Here is a 20,987-nt window from a genome sequence, read left to right on the forward strand (position 1 = left end):
ACATTTTGCCTCTCAAAACTTTCAAACATGCATTTAGCTATTCTACAACATGCATACTCATGCAAATAAGCATATAGGGGTCTCAAACTATCCTAAACCCCAACAACAACACAAAGCATATACACATACCACATACATTATCCATAACTCAACACTAACCCTAACAAAAATCAACTAACCTAAACATGCATTTCTACCCCATAATCTTTCATAAACTTGTTTAAAATATGGAATAAGCTAAAGATCTACCCTTACCTCTTGAAGATCGAGAGGAGAGGTGACCTACACTTGGAGAAATGGAGGAAGAGAGCTCCGGGGTCTCCAAGCTTCAAATCTTGATCTTAGCTCCAAAAACTTCAAAAACCAAGTTAAAACTCGTTAAAACTTGAAAGATTTGAGGAAAATCATCAAAACCAACCATGAGAGGGCATAAACTCACCGTTGACCGAAAATAAGGGAGAAAACTCGCCCATTTTCAGCCATGGGGCCTTTTATAGGTGGCTGGCCAGACCACTTTCGGAAGCCAAAGGTGACTCCAAAACTCCACCAAGTTCAGCGGCCGAACCTGGATTTTCCTTTATGGTCACTTTCATTCAAAATTCAATTTCTTTCTTATTTAAAACCATAAAATACTTGAAAACATTTTATAAAAATATTATTTTACCCTTCTATTGGTTTCCGACATCCGAGATTCCACCGGACGGTAGGAATTCCAATACCGGAGTCTAGCTGGGTATTACATACTTACCTCGACCATTCTTTCCTTAGGAGACCTAATAACTTCTATGGTCTCTTTTATACCCTTACTTCTCCAGCTTTTGGCCTTTGTTTTTGGCCCGTTCTTTTATTCTCTTTCTGCTCTTTTCGATACCTTTGAGCGGCCCGTACCGACTTCCAGTCGACGCCCTTTGGAGCGTCATTTGATGACTCCCCTTTCTCGAACTTGTCTTTGGACCGCATCTGGATTACCCCTATCCGAGTTCTTGATATATCAATGGAGGCTTGCTCCCTTCCATTGGGAGCTATGAGTGACGCCTCCTCCTGAACTTTACATTGCTCGAAAGTAACTTGCAACCTTCTAACATAATGTAACATTTGCTTAATACTCAAATTGTTGAAATTTGCTTTGTTGACAATAGAATGTGTGTTTTGTCCACTGCCAGGAGTGGAGAAAATGATGGCGTCCTCATCGGTACCAACCTTAGCAGCAGATCATGAATTGTTAGCTATTTCGAGAGATAAAAGAGAGATTTATTTTTTAGAGAGAAGGGATAAGAGACCGGTTTTATTATGAATGAATGGAGAGAATTCAATGGATTTCTAGCAACGGAACCAAATGATGTTACATAAAATAAATTGATGACGTGGCCGAAATAGAGTTGTGTTGTGATTGGTCAAATACAGCTATAGTGTGATTTGTCCACCTGTAAGATAGAAAACGTGAGGTGATTGGCGCTTACAGCAACCACTCCAATACTCAAATCAGTAAGTTAAAGAGAATGACGAGTATAATATTTAAAACTCAAGAGTAGTTGTGCGAGAAAATAGCGTACATTTGCCTTTGTGATTATTCTCCTTTTATACTGTAAGAAAGTGGGGATAAATATAGTATTTCTTGATAATCCGACGATGATGTGGCCAGTTCGTAGGTATGAGATTTTCACCGACTAATTGATTGGGAATGCCGTGATCACAGACGTAAAGGGGATTTGTAGGATTATAACCATTTAACGGTAACTTTCTTATGGAGATTCGCCCTGAAGTTGAGAGGGCGAGACTATCCGACCTGAGGCCGACCTATCCTCAAACTGACCTGAAGCACCTCTGTCTTCTTTTTTATGGTGGGACCGTATGTAGATTTATCAGATTCTTGTCATGTGATTCTGTCTTACGATGATGGTTCACTACCTACTTTGGACGAGGTTCATGTAGCATCAATAAATACACATATAAGACAGGATCATATGACAAACATCTGATAAACTAACACACGATTTTACCCATAGAAACAAAGGCCCGAATGGCCAATGATGTCCAGAACAGAGAAAAAAGAAGATCCGAACACTACAAATCGACCTCAAGTCGGACAGACTCGCTCTCTCGATTTCAAAGCGAGACTCCATAAGAAAGTTACCATTAACAGTTACAATCCAGTAAATCTCTTTTATGCCTGCGATTAGGGAATTCTCAACCAATTAGCGAGTAAAAATCTTTTACCAATGAATCGGTCACATCATTGCCGGATTAACAGGAAATACTATGTTTATCCCCACTTTCTTATAGTATAAAAAGAGAACGATCATAGAGACAAAAATATATTATTCTCTCACATAACTATTCTTGAATTCTAAATATTATACTCGCATTCTCTTTCTCTTATTGACTTGAGCGTCAGAATGACTGCTGTAAGCATCAACCACTTCACGTTCTCTGTCTTATAAGTGAACCAATCACAGCATAGTTTTTTGGACTAATTACAATACAATTCTATTTCGATTACGTCATCAATTTATTTTCAACTATGTCAATAATAATATTAAAAACCTTTATAAATCATATAAAATTAAATGTGATGTTAAATAACTTAATTTTGATAATTAAAATTATTTTTTAAAATTTTTAATAACATAAATACTTTATAATATATTATATATAATAATTAATAATAAATATATGAATTAATTATAAAATAAATAATGAGTATACAACCAGCAATCCACGTATAAAAAAAATTAGTATATATTAAAATTAACAGCAACTGGTTACTATTTTATAAGAGCTACGGCTAATTAATTTAATTTATTTTTAATTAATTGAAAATTTTTTAAATGCAATAAGTTATATAAATATTTAGCCAATAATAAATTACTAATATGCTTTCATAAATGAAACACTTATAATTTTATTATATATAATATATTTTAATTAATTTGATATATTCACCGGACTTGCCCTTATAGATTTACATTGTGGGAGGCTCCTTTGACAGTTCTGATATAATTCAGATCCATGGATAAAAACGGGCCTCAATCTGAACGGGCCGGATTATTATGGTTCCGGGTCTACCCTTAAGCCCAAAAGGAGCAAACAATCCGCCCGTCGTTCTTTCCCTAACAGCCAACTCTCGCAGGTCGCCCGCAACACAGTTGCGGCACTGACTTTCTCCGCTGTGATGGCGTCGTCGACTCTCCGAAAACTCTTCAGAACTCCACCGCCTACAACAAGAATCCTCGCTTTCCTGCGCAGCCCGTGTATAAACTCACCAAATCCTTCAATACCTGTAACTCTTTCCTCCCAAAGTCAGCAACTTAACAGCACACCTAACGAAAACCATATCATCAATGCCGTTCTACCTTTGGGTTCATTCAGAGAGAGGAGCTTGATCCATTTCGATTCCTTGCCGTTTTCCTCGGTCCATCCATCTGGGTACTGTTTACATCCGATTCTATCAACTGAGTTGATCCACGATTTGCAGAATGGCGAGGATTCGGGAATGTTGGCTGATAGCGTGAAGAAGAAAAGGAAGAAGAAGATGAACAAGCACAAGTACAAGAAGCTGAGGAAGCGGCTCAGAAGACAGACTTAGTGTTGTATATATATTTTTTTGTCATTTTTGTTTCCGGTGAGGGTTTTACTAATAATGTTTACTATTCCTTTTTAAGGGTGCAGCACTCTATTTGACTTGTTTTGCTCTTGTGGGAACTGATAACTTTGCCTTGATAGTGTACTCATTTATGGCAAAGATTGGTTAAAAGCTTAAATGGCATTTCCATTGTTAGTCATTTGGTTTGTAAAAACCATTTTGCAGTTTATTTGATCAGACATTTAGTGAAATTGGATTAATTTATCATTCTTTGCTTTTGGAAGTATGATAATTTTTTTTTTTTTAAAAAAAGAACATGGTACACTCTTGGACCTGCCTTGGTCATGAAAGACTGGATTTATGGGTTCCGTGGATTATAGTTAGGATGGATTCATTCTTGCATTTCTGTTATTCCAAGTTTTTTGTGAGGTGGATCTAGTTATAATAGAAGTTGTTGAATGTGCTCCTTTCTTGTCATGATTCTGCATGGACACAAGTTTTACTTTTTATTTTATTTGTGAATGTATCTACCCTCATTGAGGAACAGGTAATGCAATTGTCCTGCCTTATCTTGTTAATAGTTGAAGTGTTTATTTTGTTCAGTGCAATTTGTGGGATGTTGGTGAACACCAGAAGAGAATGTGAATACCATGTTTATTTAAACACTATGGTAAACTTCTCAAGGTTCTGCTGAGTAGTAATATAGCTATCTTTAGTTTAGACCCCAAGTTTCTTGAAAACATTCTTTAATCAGTATGTTACTTGCAGATGATGAGAAATTTATCATTTTGACAGCTATACAGGCTTAAAATCTTGTTAGCAGAAAGGGATATGTTTTTCTATTACAATGCCTAGTTAATCCAATGTTGGTAACTGAATTTCCGTAAATTGTTACAATTATTACTTTTGGAGTTCAGATTTCTCTCTTTTTTTTTTGGGTTATTAGTGTTCCTTCTTTTTTGCCGATTCAAGAGGGTTGATAATTGCATTGTCAGGCATTCACTTATGTCGAGGCAATGATTGTGAGGCTACCATCATATTTTTGGATGAATAAATCTTTTGGTTTTGCTTCAATGTCTTGTGTGGTTGTTGGTTCAAGGATGCTTCGTATTTTGTAGCTCTATCTCTTCTTTGGTCTCTCCCTAGTTTCCTCTCTTATTTCTCTTATTGGCAGCATCAAGGGTTGGTTATTGCCTCTGGTTGGTGTTTCTTGGAGTTTGCGTTTGCCTTATCTCTTCATGTCATCAAACAAGTAGGAATAGCCTAAAATTTTATTTAGACCACTGGTAATAGAAATCAGTTTCTACAAGCAGATAGGATTATATGGAAGCATAAAATCAGCCATTTGTACTTTTGTTGGACACTTGCCATGAAATCTTGCATCAAGTCCTTGTGAAGCCAACAGTCAGGTTACAAGGTAGGATTTCAAGATTTGCAAATAAGATTGTATTTATATTCAATCAGTGCCTTGAATCTCCTGTTGCTTTTTTTTTAAATTTTTTGTGTGTTCTGAAGAGTGTGATCATGTTTTGTTCTCCTATTCAACAAGTTGTTTTTGAAAAATATAAAGCCTTTATAATATGTTTAGTTATCAAACATAATCAGATATGGTGTATGTATCGAGTTAAAGTGGTGAACACAATTGATGTGATTACTTTATACTACTTGTCTCCTAAAAACTTTGGTAGGAGTTTAGTATAATTAGCACTAGTTGGTATGATTTTCAAAATAATAACCAAGGCAGGTGGGCTAGAAATCAAACTTATGCCTGTTCTCATAACCCTCTAACAGCTGCATCTGCTCATGTTCCAATTGAATTGAAATGAGGACCGGAGGACAGTTTGTTTTTGTTACACCAATTAGAAGATGGAAGCAATTTTTTGATAGGAGATCAAGTACATAATATACTTCAATTCTAGCTCTTGAATAGAATCTGTGCAGGAAGATGATTGCTTGTGATTTTAGGAGTGATTGCTGGCAGCCACTAGAAACTATAAATTTAAGACAGAATGTTGGTTATTGAGCAGGATCCTACTGGTTGTGGTTTATCTTTGGGATTTCTATGTTATTTAATATTAACATAGCATATGTTTGTGGAAAATTTTTCATACAGTAGCTCCTGGAATAAACTGCTCAAAATTTGTGGATGAAAATGAACTTTCAACAGTGTGTTACTTTATTGACTGTTTCTCAGCCTTGCATTTAACAACTTGCAGAAATTGTAGTCATCTGTTTTTTTTTTCTCTTCTTAATTTTGAAGTTAAGAAGTGAATATATATGCATTCTCTCATGGATAAATTTGTGGATGACATAGAATCTAATCTTCTCGGCATATGTTAGACCAGTAAAGGATAGGTGAAGATGCTCCAAATGTTAGTTCAACCTCAGGGGCATACTATGTCTGCATTTGTGATTCAGTGACTCTATTTATTTCTCGTTCTTCTTTCTTTCTTTTTCCCCCCTATTTATATTATTTGCTATAAGCCCCACTGTTCTTGATCAGGGGGACAACCCCTCTAATTATTGACAAAGTCAAATTACACTTCTTTGTGCTGATCAGCACCACAAAAGCACTGTCACCCAAAAATTATTGGTGGCATTTCTGTCACATTATCCGAACTTGGCAGAAAATGTTGAAGAAAAAAATGTTCTCTTCTGCCCAGTGTTAGACAACATGGTGTCTAGTGTTGCTGAATGTTTCTCATTTAAACATGAACTTCTATATCTGATATTCGTTAGCCATTTTCTTTCTGATGGTAATGTATTTCTAATAGTTATTATACTTGTGCATCGTAATCACATTGAAAGTCGGACTCCTCTACAGGTCATACATTTATGTGGTGTTAATGAATCGAGCATTACTTGATTTTGATAACCAGGATAATGGAAAGCATTCATTAATTAGAAAGAATTATGTGAGACATAGTTTTAACATCTTTGTAGCAGCCAGGGACCATGTCTCATCATTCCATCTCAACAACAAGATAGAGTTAAGCTGAGTGAGACCCACTACTTCTTTTTCTTTCTTTTCCTTAATATCAAGGACCATATTTTGTCATAGCATCCTTTTTATTCTCTCATTTGCTTCATATTTCAACATCCTTTTGATTTATTTATTTTGTCTACCAGGAAGCTTGGTGGAGTTAAACTGCACAATGAAGAGTAAATCTCCCCCCTTCATCAACTCTTTTGAATCTCAATATTCAGAACTCCATTTCACCCTCTTGATCTCTGAGTTGCTGTCAACCAAGTGTAAGTTATGGCTCAGGATAAGTAGTTTAGACTTTAGTGTCCTGGAATATGTGTCTATTAACTGTAGATGAGATGTTGAGATATAAAATGAGCTTTCTTTGGAGTGTCCTTCCCCAAAACATTTTATAATCTGAGCATCAATATGATTAGATTTGACTAGATGACCCGTAATATTAGCAATCTACTTTTGGAGATATGTCATCAACCTTTTCTTTTCTTCCCAGGGTGGTTGGAGATCTCAGAAAAAACAGTATATTTTCATTTGTTGGCTTATGATGAGCTGGAAATCAAATCAATCATAGTCTTGTTTTTGGTTGATGTTGTATAGTTTCATAAAAGAGCATGGATTTACGTCCACTTGCAGAGCAGCAGTAGGGAATTTTTGTACACACCCACAAAAAAAAAAAAAGTTAAGTTCTTTAACCTGGGGTTAAAGTGCTCTGCTATCTTTCTTGGGGGGCTACCCTCTGTTGCTTGGTTAAAGCTTCAAGGGATGCCAAGAGGGTGCACGTGCAGGGCATTACAAGTGGCTGTCACGGGATTCATAGGGATTGGAGCAAGGGTAATTAACATGTTAACTTCCTAGTTTAGTGTCTGGATCCTTGATTAAGCAGAAAAAATGGGCTTTCAGGGCAATTTGTTTATTTTTCTTTTTCTTACCATGGAAATAAAATGCAGACGTCAGTGCTCTGCTTTGATGGTTTTAATCCCATATTTTCCTCATAAACTCATTATAGCCACAAATCTAGACTTCCATTTCTTTGTTAGGAATGAAAAGGAGGGGCTTTTTTCTAAAAGAAAAACGAAGTCTTTCCTTTCCTTTTGGTGTTCTGGCATCAATGGGTAACATCTGTAAACTTGAATGTTTTGAGCTAGTTTGAACAATTTAGTTGATTATGTTTTGGTTTGGAAGGGTCATTAGAATTTAACCTACGTGAGAAAGGGGAATGTCCTAGCCAAGTATTTATGCAAGTGGTTGCGTCACAAAAGCCTATGTGTAGCAATCCCACATCTAGTGGAAAATGTGATTTGTAAAGGATTTATATAACCACTCCAACAATTTTTAAATAATTTAGATTAATTTGCAAATTTTTTAGGTATTCAGAAAAATTAATCAATAAAATAGTCTTAACTTTTTATCTTTTTAATTTCTTTTTTACAAGGGAATTTTACTATGTGGTTCTTGCTTTAGGTTTTGGTATTCCTATAAAGTATCAATCTTTAAACTTTTTTTCCCATAATAATAAGACCAAAGAAGCTTCAGCTTCAAGTCATTGATTTTACACAATCTCCATATTTTGTTTTATATTTTTGTGCATTAGATGGCTTCACAGTAGAAAATACTTTTCTAATAAAAAAATTAAATCATTTTTGGAGTTTAACAATCTATTTATACTATTATTTTTTCGGATTTTAAGAATCTATGTATACTATTATATATATATATATCCTTTATTTTTAAAATTATTATTAAAAAATAAAAATAAATTATTTTCTTAAGAAATATCCTTTTGAAAAATATTTTTTACATGGAATATTTTTCAATATATTTTTTTCTAAAATTTTTTTTAAATAAATAAAAATTTAATTTTTTACTATATTATGCGCTTGTGTATGCAATTCTTTTTTTTTTTTTTTTATAAAAAAAACTAGATTTTATCAATAAATTTTTATTCATTTTTATTTAAAAAAGAATTTATTTATTGAAATCAATTTAAATGTAATAGAATTCAATTAGATTTTTTATATTAGATAAATTAATAATAAAATTTAAATTAATTTAATTTATACATCATTCTTATTATTTTTAAATTAAATATAAATATTTATTCTTATAAATAATAATATTTTTATCACATTTAATATAAAATTATTATTAATATTTTTGTAATATTTAACATATGAATTTACATAATATTTGATGATTAAAAATATAAAAATTATTTTTTAATTAATAAAATAATATATTATTAATGTATTAAGTATTAGTAGTCACTATTAAATTAAAATAATTTTTATAAAAAATAATTATTAATTAAAAATAAGAAATAAATTTAAAATTAAAATAAATAATAAATAAAAAAAAGAAAATAAAAAGAGTTTTCAAGAATTAATTAAGTAATGTTGATGTAGATAATCTTAAGTGAAACTATTGTTTACAAAATTCTAATAATTTTGATAAAAAATATTTTTAATTCAAAATCAATTCTAAAAAATTCATGAGAATTGGATTCGTATATTATTAGTTTTACCGAACACAAAAATTTAAAAAAAAATTAATTTTTTTAAAATTTAATATTCCAAACAAAGAATATATAAAATTTCAAAGTATGCGTTGAAGTGTAGATTAAAGCAGCATTTAAAAACCATCGTGAATAAACGAATGTGTCTCCCACAAAAATAGCCGTGGCCGACCATAAAACATGCGGTGAAGAAACGGAAAATGGACCGGAGTCGGATTCCAATATTCAAAGTGAAAGAGACAGAGGCAATACCAAACTAGAAAACAACATACATCATCGAGAAAGGCGAAAAATGTAAACGATAGATGCAAAGAAAGCGAAAAAATTTCTACAATCGAGTCCGCTAACCACTCTTCGAGAGAAAAACATTGTTGAGATTTGCGGTCGCCTAAGCCAAGGAAGGAAACTGCCCTGATTCTTCAAAAAACAACGCTGGGGAAGAGGTGTAATCCTTCCATGACTCATTCCCGCCTAAGATGCTTTAGCTTTATGAACCACCGTGTAACAACCAGTGAAACACATTTAAGAAGCTCTGAATAAAAACACAAGAAACCAATATATACGATTGAGCTTCCTCACCATAATAATAATAATAACTTAGCTAAATCAAACCATTTAATTTATTTTATTTCATTATAATTTGGTAGGACTAACAAAAGAATATTAGCGATGTAAACCTCAATGTTGAAGTATGATTGGTATTATGAATTTCTTTTTTTTTTTTTAAAAAAAAAAAGAACAAATGATTGATGGGTTTAATCCAAAACAATTGATTGTGAATTAGGAAGAGTTGAACAAAATTTCTTAGTGAGGTCTAAGCATCAAAATAATGAAAATATCAAGAAGATGAAATAAAAACTTGTAATTCAAAAGCTTCATCGTCAATCCCTAAAATCAAAATCAACTTTATCCACATGGGTATCCATTGGTTTGTTGTTAGATCATAGGGTTCCACCATAACCCATTTCATTTCCACTCTCCCCATCAACAACTTTTCTTCTCCACTATCAAAGAAAAGGTTTTGCATATAATATAAGCTTCATACCATATATCAATCAGCTTAATCATTAGTAAATTAAACATATATATCAAAATTTACTGCTATTAAAACAATTAATATTACAGAATCTCTGGCATAAGTCTTACCCAGCAAAAGGAGTATTGTCCCTACAAATAATTCAAGTTTCAACCTCTCTTCTCTATGAACAAAGTGAAAAAGCAAGTAAAAGCCCTTTTAAGTGCCTCAAATTGGACAGAGCCCCACCTTTCTTTTGCAAGCCCCTAATAAAGACTAGGGGAACAAAACAACTCTCTCTCTCTCTCTCTCTGTCTCTCTCTCTCTCTCTCTCAGCCTCACTAAACAATTTATTCTTCTGGAAATAGCAAAAAGTGGAATGGAATAAAATGTTTTTGATCTAAACCAGGTCCAGATTGCAGGCTCTCTAAAACAGAAAAATTTAACTTACCCAGAAAACAGAGGAAGCATAGAAGGAAAAAAAAAGAACAGAGCAAGAGGGACAGAGAAAGAGATGGGAGGGGTGACATCGTCCATGGCGGCGAAATTTGCTTTCTTTCCACCAAACCCACCTTCATACAAACTAATAACAGATGACCTCACTGGTCTCTTGCTTTTGAGTCCCTTCCCTCACCGTGAAAATGTTGAAATCTTGAAATTGCCCACTAGGAAAGGTACTGAGATAGTGGCAATGTACATAAGGCATCCTATGGCCACCTCTACTCTTCTTTACTCTCATGGGAACGCTGCCGATCTGGGGCAGATGTATGAACTCTTCATCGAATTGAGCATCCACCTGAGGGTTAATCTCATGGGGTACTATAGCTGTTACTTTTTTACTATCTTTGCTACTATATTTGAAGTGTTGTGGCGTCTGGTTTGGGAAACTTTCTGAGCTTTTATGCGGCTTTTGTGATGATGTTTTTGTAGTTTTTGGTATCTAGCTTTTTTGTGCTTTTTATGATTTATTTGAGGAATTAAGGTGGGTTTCTTCTGGGTTTAGTTTGCAAGAAACTGGGAAATACTTAATGCTTACTTAGCTTGGAATTTTTCTTTTTCAGCTGGGATTCCTTCAAATTAACTGAAAGCGTATATTTGGTCAATTTTGTTGATTTGTTGAAGTATGATTATATGTAGCAACAACGTTTTACTTTATAGGAATTCGTGGACAAACGATATAATTCAAGATTGTCGGAAGATCGTTCTCATTAAAAGAACGTTTAGCATGATGATGATGGTATGAGCTTTAATTGTTCAACTAAGGCTTAATTTTAACTTTCCTCGAGGTCTCACCAATGTGAAAAACTTGTAGGTTCTTGGCATATCCCAGAAAGTGATGTTGTGGTTTATGTCGAATACTGTTGTGATATGAATTACTCTCTTGCATTGGGAAGAAACCATAGCTATAAATAAATTTAATGAACTGAGGATCTTAACTGATATCTGAAGAAGAAAGCTAAAAAGCCCAAAAAAAAAAGGAAACAATTGACAGGCTTTCACCCATGTTGTTCGTTACTCAAGTCGTAAATATGCTAGTATCTTAAGCTATATCGTTCCCTTGCCATAGTGATATCTGGTGTTAATTGTCCAAAAGTTTGAATTGTTTTTATTTATTTATCATATCTGAAGATGCACTATTCTATCCATATTGTTGAAATAAAAAAAACTTGTGAACAGTTTCTGTTAATGCATCTTTGTAATCAGAAACGTATTCATAGTTCGCATGCACAACCTTTTGCAGGTATGACTATTCCGGGTATGGGCAATCATCTGGGAAGGTTTGCTGGTCTAAACTCCTTAGTAGTTAATATGCCTTTTTTTTTTTGTGTGTGTGTGTGCATATCTTTTATGAATTATCTGCACACTCCAACCCTCCCCCACCCCACAAGTGCAATACATATATATTTGTATATAGTAAACTTTCATGAATTGTATGGCATTAGTGGGAGGAAAATACAAGTTTATCTGAATCCATGTTCATGTATGGCAGCCAAGTGAGCAGAATACATATGCAGATATTGAAGCTGCATACAAGTGTCTAGAAGAAAGTTATGGCACCAAGCAAGAAGACATTATCCTTTATGGACAATCAGTTGGAAGTGGCCCCACCTTAGATCTTGCTGCTCGGCTGCCTCAGTTACGAGCTGTTGTTCTGCATAGTCCCATACTCTCGGGTTTAAGAGTCATGTATCCTGTCAAGCGTACATACTGGTTTGACATTTATAAGGTAATTTTTTGAAGTATGTTCTATTGTTTCATCTGATTTAAATGATGAGTATTTTTAGTTTTAACAAAATGAAGTTCTTGTTTTTGTTTTTTGGCAGAATATTGACAAAATCCCACTAGTTAACTGTCCTATTCTTATCATTCACGTAAGTATGCCACTGCAACACATTGGATCATCTAAGCTCTCTCTCTCTCTCTCTTCCAGTCAGTTGCTATTTTTATATTTTGTATCTCACACCTTTGGACCTTTGAGTCAATATACAATGAGCTTACAAGTTCTTATTTGCCTCCTTCACTTGCTTGCCCCTTTTGCATTTAGATACCCATATTCTACAACGAAATATGAAATGCATTCTATTCTGGTCAAAACCTTTAACAATTTTGAAACTGCCCAAGGATTGAGAAACTATCAAGTATCCCAGGCAGTGAACTCAAGCTCTGGCACTTGAAAGTTTTAGTTCCTCTAGGCATGTTTGTTAGCTAAAAGGTTCTTGGTGTTCCATGCAAATATGCACCTTTTGGGGTTGATTCTGTATTTTGAATTTTTAAGTTCACATATGTTATAAAATCCTTATATTTTCTACTGCTAAGTATTGCGACATCTAAGAAGTATCATGTAAGATTACTCTGGCTGCTAAACCTTGTAGATTATGTTTACCATGCCATTTGCTTCAAATTTTTTAGCCTTGAAATACTTGGTGGCACTTGGGCTTTCCTTTTATAGGGTTTTGACAATATCATATTATTTTCAAATAAATTTGACTTAACTGGATATGCTTTAGTCCTAAGGCCCATCTAGGTATCTAAAATCCAATCAAGAAGATGGCTATCATGTTGATGGCCTATTATTTTTCCAGGCTTAAAAAAACTGCAGATATATACAAACTTACCGAGTAAATTAAGCCTTTTACAATTACAACTTATCATAATATAGACTCCCAATATTATACATTTATAAAGGATGAAGAGCAGGATGATTGCTAGTGAATTTGCTTAAGTTACATAGATAGATTTAACTTTTATCCTCCGTTTGAAATAAAAAATTTTGTAAGAATTCAATTTAATTGAATTCTTTTCTTGCAAAATTCTTATTTAGAATAAAAGAATTCAAAATTTTTTGACTTGAAAATTTTTCATTATGTATGGAGATGAAATCATGAAAGATTTGGAAAGAATTCATTTTAATTATTTTCTTGCAAAGTCATTCATGCCAAACGAGGGGTTAAAAGGAAAACTTGAATCAATTGTCAACCTTGCAAGCATGTTGTCCGGTGAAATAGAAAAGGTAGGAAAATGTGAAGGATATTTTGAAGAGCAAGTATATTACGGAGAAAGGTAATCTAATCCTTATGAACCCCATGGATGATCCATTCCACATTCCTACATCACACAGTTTGTTGTATTTCATTTCTCATTGTTGCATTACATATCGGGATAACTTGTATGCTTCAGATTCCACCTTTGACATTGAGTAATTCCATTTCTAAGTCAAGCATACACTTTATTGTGTATGCATGTTTTTTCATTCATTTTTGTAATCTTTGTTTCTATGTTGTGAATGAGTGTTCTTCATTGCATAAGCTGGGACGAATGAGTTGGATAGCTACCCAGAATTTAGGAGCATCGTTTCATTTATTTAGAAATTTCTTGCTTTCTTAGTTTGGGACTTTTAATTTGACAATGCCTTCTAGTTCTAACATATCAATGCAAATTAATTTGGTAAACAGAGTATGTGAGTTTAGTGCCTAAAATGTCGCTTGCTATTCTTTTGAGACATTTTGGTGTCTCAAAATAAATGGCAATAGCTTCTGAAAAAGTGTAAGGTAGTACGAACATTTTTCATAGCATTTTGAAGCTGATCACAATATGTCTTGGAAAAATCAATATGTTCTTCCTTATTTTGATTCTCGTGTACTAATATGTAGGGAACTTCAGATGAAGTGGTCGATTGCTCCCATGGTAAGCAACTCTGGGAACTTTGTAAAGAAAAATATGAACCACTATGGCTTAAAGGAGGGAACCACTGCGATTTAGAGCACTTTCCAGAGTATATCAGGCATCTGAAGAAGTTCATATCAACTGTTGAGAAATCTCCTTCTCAAAGATACAGTTCAAGGAGAAGTACAGATCAGTTTGAACAAGCCCGGAAGAGTACTGATGTATTTGAGGTTTCAAGGAAAAGTACAGACCGGAGAGAGAAACCGAGGCATAGTACTGACAGGCCGGAGAAACTAAAAGGCCAATCTAATCATGCAGAAAAGCTGGAAAAGCTCAAAAACCAATCGAATAATGCTGATAAGCTAGAAAAGTTGCGAATCTCCTTTGATCAAATGGAAAGGTCTCGAAGAAGTGTTGATTGCCTCGAGAAGTCCCGGAAAAGCATCGACCATCAACTGGAAAGAGCACGAAAAAGCGTTGACAGGTTGGATAGAATACGAACTGGTTGATACTTGAAAACAACCGTAAAATATATGCATGGGTTTGGTCTTGTGGGGAATTTATTTGGCTTTTTCTTTTCTACTTTATATGGTTCTTTTGCCTTGCAATTGGCTTGTGTTATCTCTATAATTACTACTGGCATGAAATGAGAAAAGGTTTGGTGTTACATTGATTTACTATTATTGGCTCTTGCTATGCATTTCATCATTGTCTTCATTTTTCAATTTTCACCTAAAGCAAAACCCTCCATTCTTGACTGAACTAAAAACTTCCTGAGATAATGTAATTCATGATTGAATCAGGTATCAAGTTATGAAGTGGATAGGGAATGGGGTAACTATGGTCTTCTTCCTCCCTGTGAAGAAGCAACGTCCAGCAATTGCATTAAACGACACCTATAATAATGACTACCAAAAATTAAGTGTGTAAGAACCACGAGACTCGCAAACCAGCAATGGCATGAAAGGATACAGAGAATCAAATGAATAAACGATGAGTTTTAACTTCAAGGTACATTCAAATGGAAATGACAAGGGAACAAGGACAAACCTCAGCAATAACGACCACATCAAAATGACTTAAAAAAATGCACTAACTGTTAATTCAGTTCTACCAAAATAGGGTTGTTGTTTGATGCGTTATGAAATGACATGTCGTTTTGGCGTTTCTTCTGAAAGCTTTTTGTCCTTTCTTTTCAAGACAAAGCCACCACCTTCACCTGCCTGTCTTATAGTTACGAAAATATTTTTGACCATCTTCTCTTCCAAAAGGAAAAAAAATCTACGTTTCTAAACCTCACATACTCTTCTAAATTAAATTCCATAGAAACCTTAGATTGGATGCTGAGAAATGAAAAGAAAATTGAGCCCAAAAGCTAAAGTCTATTGTAAAGAGAATTCTGAAGGATGAGCAGGTTTGTCTACAAACTCGGTACAATAGTAAGACAAAACTCTGAGACATGAATATATATGTATATATATAGACATATATACTCTGTTTCAACAGTAAGACAGTAAAACAAACTTGTATATATGTAGGACTTCAACATCTGAAGATTATTATTCATTCTGCATGAATATTACATGTTTGTCTACAAACTCCGGTACAACAGTAAAACCAGATACTATAAAACTGTTGAAAAATTGTTTATTTTACTTGCCTTCAACTTCAACCTTTGAAGCTTCCTAACAAGTTGTATTCCAGACTATTCAACTGTCTTGCTGTCTTGGAAGCTAAGTTACCGTGAAGTGGAAAACCGAACTCAAAATCTAAGGAAAGGTCCTACTAAATTTTATACCTCGAATATGTCTACTATATTGGTTTCATCCTCATGAAAAGTCAATAATATTCAGCTGAGCCCTCTACCAAGGCGAAGTTTGGTTTGTGTTCGCTATATTCAACTATGGCTGATGGTGGAAGACGCCCAATACAAATCTCATGCACTGTTGCAAAGAGTGGAAACAACTCTAACCATCCACGGTGGCTCAAGACTTCGTACACCTCTCTTGCAGTTGAGACACCCTTTTAACATATAGGAACCAGAAATTCATAAAATAGTTAGGCTCAACAACTAGATTTTTGATAATGTGATACATCTATAAAATAACTGTTTTTTGTTCAACCACTGCCAATGATATGCCATTTTAGGTAATAGAATGAGTTTCGCGACTCCTTTCTAAACAGAGTAGGATGCTTGATGGAATTTGTATCTTTAATTTGAGTTGTGCAATGTGCTCAGAAACAGTGAAGTATGCTAAGGTCTTTGCAAGTGATATTGCGTCTGGACTAATGAAATCCTTTGTATGCACATTTAATGTGAAAAAGAAAAAGTAATCATTAACTTCCATGTGTACCTGTAGTTTTTGGCCCTGCAACATCTCTGCCTCAAGCTCATCAAAAGACCTATAGATGAGAAAAAGCAAGGTTAAGATTAAGCGCCTCAACCTTTTTTCATATTTGTGCACCAACTAGCAAAAGAGGATACCTTTTCCCCCCATTCTTTGCAAAGGCTTCAGCAACTTTCCTGTTTCTTCCTCCCACTGCCACAGATGATATAATTATTTTCCAAGCAATGTTTACTTTGCAGAGAATAAAGAAATCTACATGCTTCCTTACAGCATGTTGTGATGACATCAGCTACTCCACAGCTTTCGAAGAAAGTGCTGTCTTTAACAGATGAAAACAACAACTTGGAGAAGGCTCTCATCTCCCTCAGACCAATTCTCATTATTGCAGCCTAGTGAAAATAAAAACAGTTCAGGTGCAAGAGAAACACAATAATAGTTGTTGCTAAACCTTATTAGAATTCTTTACATGTACCTTTGTGTTATTTCCCATTTCCAGACCATCAACAAAACCTGTCCATCAGAGGTCAGTTGCTCCATTTGCTAACCCGAAGAAAAGAAGAAGAAGCAGCGAAATCAAAATGGAAAAAAAGTCCTGTACACAAACCTGCTGCTAACGCCACAACATTCTTCAAGGTCCCACAGAGTTCAACTCCCTCTACGTCTTGGACCTGCATGTTCCCATAAGAAACGAAGTTAAAGAACAATGTGATTAACACTATCTGCTAAGAAATAAAATTTTTCATTTTTGAAAGATAGCTATGAATTTTTTATGTCCCTGCATTATCTAATTTTATCTCATAAGTTATGCCAATATTTACTTTGTGGGTTTTCTAGTTCTTTGCATTTATTGCGAAAATAAGCTGTTTTCATACAACTAATAGATATCCAAGGACCATATTTATTGTACTCACTGGTGTGACCATGAAGTAAGGAGTACTAAATAACTGAACCCATTTCTCTGCTATCTCTCTGTTGGTTCTGTATCCAACTGTCGCCTCACTGAATTTCTCAACGGCAATCTGCAATATGTAGCATCTTGTCTTCTAAAAACCAACAGCAAAAGCAAATAAATTTGCTATGAAAGTTCTAGAATTGGTTAATGACCTCATTTGCAATATTTGCCCCCATTAGCACAGAACAGTTAATACCAAGCTGCTCAGTTATAAGAGTTGAGATCATGCAAGGGCCTTCCATTTTGACCTCCATTCCTTTGATGAGTGAAATAGCCTCTACACCTTCCTTTACCTTTCCAACAAGTCTCTTGCATATACCCTCCATAAACTGATGTGGAGTCACAAATACCAACATGTTTGCGTCCCTCACTGCACAATCACTTCGTTAGATTCACAAGGTGATCAAATATCCTCCGGTAACAAGCAACATGTGAACCTCAGTAGAGCAATAAATTGAATACCTGCATTGTCAAGATCAGGATCTGCAATGACATTTTTTCCAAGCTTTATACCAGGGAGATATTTAACATTTTCCTATACCAGGAAAGGAGACAATAATTATGAAGAATGAAATACACATAATCAAACAATGCACTAAAATTTATTGAATTCTTACATTAGTTCTGTTAATGACATCTGTTAGCTTCTCACCAGTTGGTAATGTCTCTTCGAACACCCACATTCTTACTTCATCTGAACACCATTGGAAAATTTCAAACTGAGTTGCTACTAAAAGATCCTATGGTTACCAAGAATTATAGAAAAGGGATAGATTTTAAATCTCCTTCTCTAACTTATTTAAAATCTCTATTTTATTTTTTTAAATAATATTTGTAAAAACTCCATTCAATGAAGTCATATATGTTTATTTGGGATAGTTTTAAGGAGTTCTTAATAAAAAGGAAAATGAATGCCATGATGATTAGATCTTATAAAAATTTATCAACATAGACATAGTACACTATTATACAATACAAATGGATATGCAAGGGTGCATAAGAACAAAACAAAGACATAGTACAAGATTATAGAAACAAATGCTAACTAGGTGCTGAAGAACAAAGAATTGCAAGAGATGGATAGAGAAGTTTCATAAATTTCTAATTGGGATAAGCTAAGAGTAAGCAAACTCAGTTCTCCATCTCCTACAATTCCATTGTAGACCATAAGACAAATTATCATAATTTTTGTTCTTTTCCTTAGTGTTGACGATGAAGAAGCATACTTAACAACACAATTGTGCTCCAGAAATTAGATAATTAAAAAAAAAATCATATCTAATAAAAAGCAAACTAAAATTCTAGTAGCCACCCATTGCGCAATGAATGACACATACCATGAAAAGAAGGAAGCTTGAGGGTGTTAGAAGCAATAAGCTTAGCAGCCACACTACCCCAATTGCCACTACCCACAACAGTGACTCTAGAAATGTGTGAAGCAGCAGAAGCAACGTTGGTGAATGCGTTTCTTGGAGCAGCTTCTGGCGCTTCCATGGCAGCAGGTGGGGCCATGAGAAAGGAAGAAGAAGAAAGAAAAGGAGAGAGAAGGGAACGAGAGATGGAGAAGAAGGATGGAGAAGAAGAAGAATAAGAAAAACAGAAGAGGGGATGATATAGGGGAAACAGAAAGCGCATCGGGTCAGAAAGGACAGATGCGTTTCGTTAGAAACAATGTTTTCTTCTTTGGGTTACATGTAAATGTTTGAGCCTCGGCGATCCATTCTATGCTTTTCAAGCTTTTTGTTTTAACTATAGACTCATATTATTATTATTATTATTTGATTTAAAAAATTAGGATTAGCATATTAGGGTTTTTTATTTACATCAACCATTTTTCAATTTAACAATTTTTATAAAAAAAATTAAATTATCTATTCACCATAGTTAATTGATGATCTAACAAGAATTAATTGCATGTGCCAAATGGGCACTAATCTATAACTTCAAAATGTCACCTCAATTGGTAAATGAGATGGACACAAATTTCTAGATTCAATTTTAGTTTGGATATAATTTCTTCACCATTTCAAAATTTAGATTATTACCAAATTTGAGATTTAAATAAATTGACAGATGAAAATGTTTAAATTTTGGATATAATTAAGTTTAATCTGATTGGCAAGGTGTCGATTTTGACTTTTTGAAAAATATTAATTGTTTCGTTTATGAGAGTGTTGAAAATTACAATGTATTTAATTAAATCATTTATAAGTGATTAATTTGGAGGTGAATTAATTTAATATTGAATTAAGATAAATTAGTATAATTAAATCATTGATAAAACTAAAAAAATATATAAAAATAATATAATTTATTTGTTTTTTTTTTAAATAACAAGAAAACTTCGTTAATTCAAAGAGAAAAAAAAAAACAATATGAGGAGGAGGGATATCAATCCAAACTCCTTGACCTGATTCAGAATGAGCCGATGTTGTTAGAACATGAGCGACATCATTCGCAGATCTATGAACAAAAACACACTTTGCTTCCTCATAACTAGATAGAAGCAGTTTACAATCTTGAACCAAAAAGCCAAAAGACGATAAATCATCTAACAAAATACAATTAACTGACATCACAAGTACCTGAGCATCCAATTCGAAAAGAACTCGATCCCATCCACACGCTTTAATCCAGCTCAATGCTTCCCGGAATGCTATAACTTCAGCACACTTTGCATCCATCTGGCTATAAAAAGAGTCTGCTCTAGCAGCCACAAAACTCCCATCATCCTTCCGGATTACACAACCGAAACCTACCGAACTTCGTTGCAAGCTTAAAGAGGCGTCAATGTTCGCCTTGATCCAACCGTGCGGCGGAGGAGACCAGATCGGGCAAGCCGGGTCGACAATGGTACTTACTGAGGACACGACCCGGGCTGCTTTCCGTTGCTGCAAAAAATTCAGAGCCATGAAGAACACACCACTCGCAGTCTGACCCTGGCCCTTCCATACAACATTGTTCCTATTTTGCCACAAAGCCCATAAGATCATTAGCATAAGGGAGGCATTTTCCACAGAAGCAGAAGAGAAGGCTAAAGAAAACCACTCATTTAAAGAAGATGCAGAAGGCGCAGGCCAACCCAACGGCGAGCTTAACCAGCAGCTGCAGGCAAAAGGGCACTGAATCAGAATATGCAAGACATTCTCAGGGGCTACATGACACAACGGGCATGAAGGATCAACTGGGACTCTCTTGGACTGAAGTGACGAGAGGCAAGGGATAACATTAACTAGAGCCCGCCAGCAGAAATTGAGCACTTTTGGGGGAACTTTAGCTTTCCAGAACCTTTTCCATATCTCGCTCCCTTCCCTATGTTGAAAGCCATCAACCAGGAACCTATATGCACTCTTAACCGAATAGTGACCTTTGGACTCGAATTTCCAGCACCATGTATCAGAACACGATGAAAGACTAAGAGGGATGTTCA

The 20,987-nt window shown here is 34.5% G+C and overlaps 2 protein-coding genes across 4 annotated transcripts; one reads left to right on the forward strand and one right to left on the reverse strand.

Annotated features, from left to right (window-relative positions):
* Positions 1-9,178: 9,178 nt before the first annotated feature.
* On the reverse strand, positions 9,179-19,278 carry LOC110601750 (glycerol-3-phosphate dehydrogenase [NAD(+)]). Of its 2 annotated transcripts, none has more exons than XM_021739028.2 (11): positions 18,895-19,278; positions 18,175-18,251; positions 18,020-18,092; positions 17,710-17,927; positions 17,517-17,624; positions 17,210-17,273; positions 17,078-17,115; positions 16,874-16,994; positions 16,743-16,797; positions 16,612-16,660; positions 9,179-9,616 (listed from the first exon to the last, which is right to left on the reverse strand). In XM_021739028.2, exons 1-11 carry the CDS (start codon positions 19,190-19,192, stop codon positions 9,566-9,568), a joined length of 1,152 nt encoding a protein of 383 aa, XP_021594720.1. In that variant the 5' UTR covers positions 19,193-19,278; the 3' UTR covers positions 9,179-9,565. The 2 variants fall into 2 exon arrangements, with proteins under 2 accessions (XP_021594720.1, XP_021594719.1); XM_021739027.2 differs by lacking the exon at positions 9,179-9,616 and adding an exon at positions 15,765-16,279 and having other exon boundaries at positions 18,895-19,275.
* LOC110601751 (alpha/beta hydrolase domain-containing protein 17B) lies at positions 10,340-14,937 on the forward strand. Of its 2 annotated transcripts, none has more exons than XM_043950814.1 (5): positions 10,340-10,909; positions 11,835-11,871; positions 12,084-12,320; positions 12,418-12,465; positions 14,255-14,501. In XM_043950814.1, exons 1-5 carry the CDS (start codon positions 10,608-10,610, stop codon positions 14,351-14,353), a joined length of 723 nt encoding a protein of 240 aa, XP_043806749.1. In that variant the 5' UTR covers positions 10,340-10,607; the 3' UTR covers positions 14,354-14,501. The 2 variants fall into 2 exon arrangements, with proteins under 2 accessions (XP_043806749.1, XP_021594721.1); XM_021739029.2 differs by having other exon boundaries at positions 10,343-10,909; positions 14,245-14,937.
* Positions 19,279-20,987: the final 1,709 nt, after the last annotated feature.

This window comes from Manihot esculenta, chromosome 15, assembly GCF_001659605.2.
Source record: "Manihot esculenta cultivar AM560-2 chromosome 15, M.esculenta_v8, whole genome shotgun sequence".
NCBI classification, from domain to species: Eukaryota; Viridiplantae; Streptophyta; class Magnoliopsida; order Malpighiales; family Euphorbiaceae; genus Manihot; species Manihot esculenta.

What these genes read in the sequence shown, in the direction of transcription:
- LOC110601751 (XM_021739029.2), top strand. Translation starts at nt 10,608, where the DNA reads ATGGGAGGGGTGACATCGTCCATGGCGGCGAAATTTGCTTTCTTTCCA. An exon ending in ATGGGCAATCATCTGGGAAG is followed by an intron (nt 11,872 to 12,083) that starts GTTTGCTGGTCT and finishes CATGTATGGCAG; the next exon opens with CCAAGTGAGCAGAATACATA. An exon ending in ACTGGTTTGACATTTATAAG is followed by an intron (nt 12,321 to 12,417) that starts GTAATTTTTTGA and finishes GTTTTTTGGCAG; the next exon opens with AATATTGACAAAATCCCACT.
- LOC110601750 (XM_021739027.2), bottom strand. Translation starts at nt 19,192, where the DNA reads ATGCGCTTTCTGTTTCCCCTATATCATCCCCTCTTCTGTTTTTCTTAT. An exon ending in CAAGCTTCCTTCTTTTCATG is followed by an intron (nt 18,252 to 18,894) that starts GTATGTGTCATT and finishes AATGGTGTTCAG; the next exon opens with ATGAAGTAAGAATGTGGGTG. An exon ending in TGCAGGGCCAAAAACTACAG is followed by an intron (nt 16,280 to 16,611) that starts GTACACATGGAA and finishes ATATGTTAAAAG; the next exon opens with GGTGTCTCAACTGCAAGAGA.